The following is a 3,694-nucleotide window of genomic DNA, read 5'->3' as shown; positions in this document are numbered from 1 at the left end:
GAAGCCAGGAAACAGGGAACCCCGACTCCACCTCCGCGGTCCTGGAACACGGGTAACGGGGACGGTACAATCCTCTCATCCCCTCCTTTCCCCTGCCCTCAGCCCCTCCTTACCAGAGCCTTAAAGTGAAAGCGCAGAGCAACCAGCAGAGGTGGTGGCCCTGGGGGAGGCCACGCCTCCCCGCGCCCGCTGGCATGGAGTGCTGTGTCGCACCTGTCGGGACAGAGGGACCTGCCTGACTGTCCTCGTGCCTCGGTCGGAACGCAGAGTCCGCGCTTACACGGCAGTCCTCCGAGAGGTTCCAATTCAGGGCTGCGAAATGCTGGAGTTGCCTATCAGATTAAAGGCTCTGTCAGTACGCCCCCATGGCCACGGCGAGAAAAGGCAACACGCATTTGTTGGGTAGGACCGTGAGTTTCCTTCTTCGACAGTTACGGTCCTGACGAAAGGCCGAGGAGGCGTACGGCCCTAGCATTCCCTCTGCTCAGCTTCCGCTCCCGGCGCGGCCATGTTGCGCGCGGAGGATCCTGGGCGCGGGCCCGTTTCCAGAGCTAGGCCAGCGATGGGAGACGGAGGCCAGCGGCTGGCCAGATGTGCCTCGTAGTCTTCCGCCCACTGCTCCCTGGGAGTTGGATCTCCCTGCACTCGTGCGGCGCGTTGCGACCCATTGGCTTGGCGCACCGTTGCATTCTGGTCCTGGTAGTCTTTTGCGGGAACGGAGAAAATGGCGGTGATCAGGCTATCTTCGTTGCCGTAGCTCCCTGGGCTGTCACCCGTTTGCCCCTCTGGGCAACAGCGAGACATGAAAAGGAACGATACTTCGCCCTCTCAGGACTTTCCTCTCTCCTTAAAACCCGAGGACTCACAATTAAGCCTCCGATTTTCTGACACTCCTTCCCATTCCCATCTTGAGCAATGATCAAGGGGAGAAGCTCGGTTGGCATTCCAGAGATGAAGGCAAACCTGTTACTTTCTCTTCCCTCAAGGAGCAGCAATATCCGAAACTCTGTGAATGTGAAGGCTTCCCCTGTCTCTGGGCTCCCACTCAGTTCTACTCAGATGGGCCTTGTTGTTGTTTAGTCGCTAAGTCGTGTCCGACTCTGCGACCCCATGGACTGTAGCCCACCAAGCTACATGTCCATGGGATTGAAAGATGCGAAGGAAATATTCATTAAAATACTTTGTTCTCTTCTATTGCTTCACACTTACATCATACCTTTTGATTTAAAGTTTAGCTCATTTTGATTCTCTTCTGTAATCCTGTGGAGTCAGGTGATATTGTCCCTGCTTTCCTAGTGGCTCAGAGGTTAAAGCATCTGCCTGGAATGCGGGAGTCCAGGGTTCGATCCCTGGGTCGGGAAGATCCCCTGGAGAAGGAAATGGCAACCCACTCCAGTACCCTTGCCTGGAGAATCCCATGGAGGGAGGAACCTGGTAGGCTACAGTCCAAGGGGTCACAAAGACTCTGACACGACTGAGCGACTTCACTTTCACTTTTCACTTTGTTTAATGAATAAGCTCAGTCTGTTACTTGTCAAAGATCATACAGCTAGTAGGGGAGCTGAGACCTAAGCCCAGACTTTTAACTTCCAGGCCACAGATTTGTGCCTGTTTTCCATCCCTGTGGAGTCAAACCTTGGCAGAATGTGGGTCGGGAAGAATCCCTGGATCAGGAAGATACCCTGGAGAAGGAAATGGCAACCTATGCCAGTGTTCTTGCTTGGAGAATTCCGTGGACAGAGAAGCCTGGTGGGCTACAGTCCATGGGGTCACACAGAGTCAGACATGACTGTGCAACTAACACTTTCAAGTAAATCTAGGCCCTATTAATAATCTGTATCCTGCCTCTCAAGATCAAAGAAATTATTCCCATACTTCTTCCTTGTTAATTCTGCTCCACACTCTCCTCCCTCAAGAAGTCTTTCTAGCCTAAAGGCTACAGCTACTCTTCCCCACAGCCATAAGGGCTAGAGCACTTTTGGAAATTAACATTATATGTGGTGTGGACTCATGATGGTCCAATGAATAAGAATCCACCTGCTGATGCAGGGGACACAGGTTCAATCCCTGATCCTGGGAGATTCCACATGCCTCAGGGCAAGTAATCCCATGAGCCACAACTACCAACACCACACTCTGCAACTACTGAAGCCCAAGTGCTCTAAAGCCTGCATGCTGCAACTGCTGAGTCTGTGGGCCTGAACCCTGTGCTCCTCCACAAGAGAAACCACCTCAGTGAGAAGCCTGTGCACCGCAACGAAGAGTAGCCCCTACCTGCCACAACTAGAGAAAGCCTGGCACAACAACGAAGACAGCACAGCCAAAAAAACAAACAAACAGTATATCTGGTGCTATGTCCCATAAATTCTGTCTTCCCATCAGACTGAAATCTGACTGCTTAAGGACAAGAACTAACAGACTGGAAAGATCATTGGGTGGGAGATGAGAAAACAATACCCTGGTGAGGGCTGAGTTTTAATTTTGCTTGTAACTATTAATTTGTTCCTTTAGGTTACTATTTGTCTGTATATTATTTGTCAATAGTTCTATGTGATAGAAAGTAGGGTATGGGGTTTTTCCCCTCAGTATTTTTTAGCTGTGATAAGTTTTGGTCAAAACATAGCATTCTGTTACTCCTTACTCAGTCCCACTAGTTGTACCAAGCAACTGAATAGGGTGTCTGTGCTGAAACTGGATTTTAAAATATCCACTCTTGGGTATGACAAAGAGGCTGGTCAGTCTTCTTCCCGGGACTCACAAAATGCAAGTCTTTCCTCATCTCTTGAGTGAATTAAACTAGCTGGGCAGTTGAGTACAGAATTCAAACACAAGCCACAGATAATAAGGATTATTACCCCATTGAAGCTTAGATACTTAATTCATGTACCAAATTATTTTCTTAGTCCTTCTCCTGGCACTGTCAGACTCTTTTTTTCTGAGTGTTGTCTTTTACCAGCAGAAAGAGCAGCACACAAAAAGACTTTGCTGATGACTCCAGGGTTGTGCTATCCACTTCTCCACTGCAGGCTTGGGGATGTTTTAAATACCTTGAACATCAATCATATCCTTGAGGAAAACTTCTAGTGGTACTTTGTCTAAACCAAACCTGATATTTTCATCATCTTGATCAAAGATCAAGTCTGTGAGATAATTTTGCTGTTTAAAAAAATACTGTGAATTCATTGCAGCACTATTTACAATAGCTAGAACATGGAAGCAACCTAGATGTCCATGGACAGATGAATGGATAAAGAAGCTGTGGTACATACATACAATGGAATATTACTTAGTCATAAAAGGAACACTTTTGAGTCAGTTTTATGAGGTGGATGAACCTAGAGCCCATTGTACAGAGTGAAGTAAGTCAGAAAGAGAAAAATACCATATACTGATGCATATATATGGAATCTAGAAAGATGGTACTGATGAAATTATTTGCAGGGCAGCAACAGAGACACAGACATAGAAAACAGACTTATAGACACAGTTAGGGTGGGGGAGGGGGTGGTACTGGGAGGAAGGTAGGAAAGAGAGAGTTGGGATATATGGAGAGAGTAACAGGGAAACTTAAACTACCATATGTAAAATAGATAGCCAATGGGAATTTGCTGTATGACTCAGGGAACTCAAACTAGGGTTCTGTAACAACCTAGAGGGATGGGATGGGGGGGGGGGGGGGGGGGGGGGGGGTCAA

At 48.1% G+C, this 3,694-nt stretch overlaps 1 protein-coding gene across 1 annotated transcript in view; it reads right to left on the bottom strand.

Annotated features, from left to right (window-relative positions):
- The window catches only part of JTB (jumping translocation breakpoint), a 2,987-nt gene extending 1,889 nt beyond the window's left edge, over positions 1–1,098 (bottom strand). Inside the window, exon 1 of the mRNA XM_010838388.1 lies at positions 114–1,098. Within this exon, the coding sequence (XP_010836690.1) occupies positions 114–196 (83 nt within the window). The 5' untranslated portion in view covers positions 197–1,098. The remainder of the gene's footprint in view (positions 1–113) is intronic.
- Positions 1,099–3,694: the final 2,596 nt, after the last annotated feature.

Source organism: Bison bison, unplaced genomic scaffold, assembly GCF_000754665.1.
Source record: "Bison bison bison isolate TAMUID 2011002044 unplaced genomic scaffold, Bison_UMD1.0 scf7180017864093, whole genome shotgun sequence".
NCBI classification, from domain to species: domain Eukaryota; kingdom Metazoa; phylum Chordata; class Mammalia; order Artiodactyla; family Bovidae; genus Bison; species Bison bison.
Note: the sequence above shows the minus strand (reverse complement) of the source record. Positions and strands in the feature narration are given on the sequence as shown.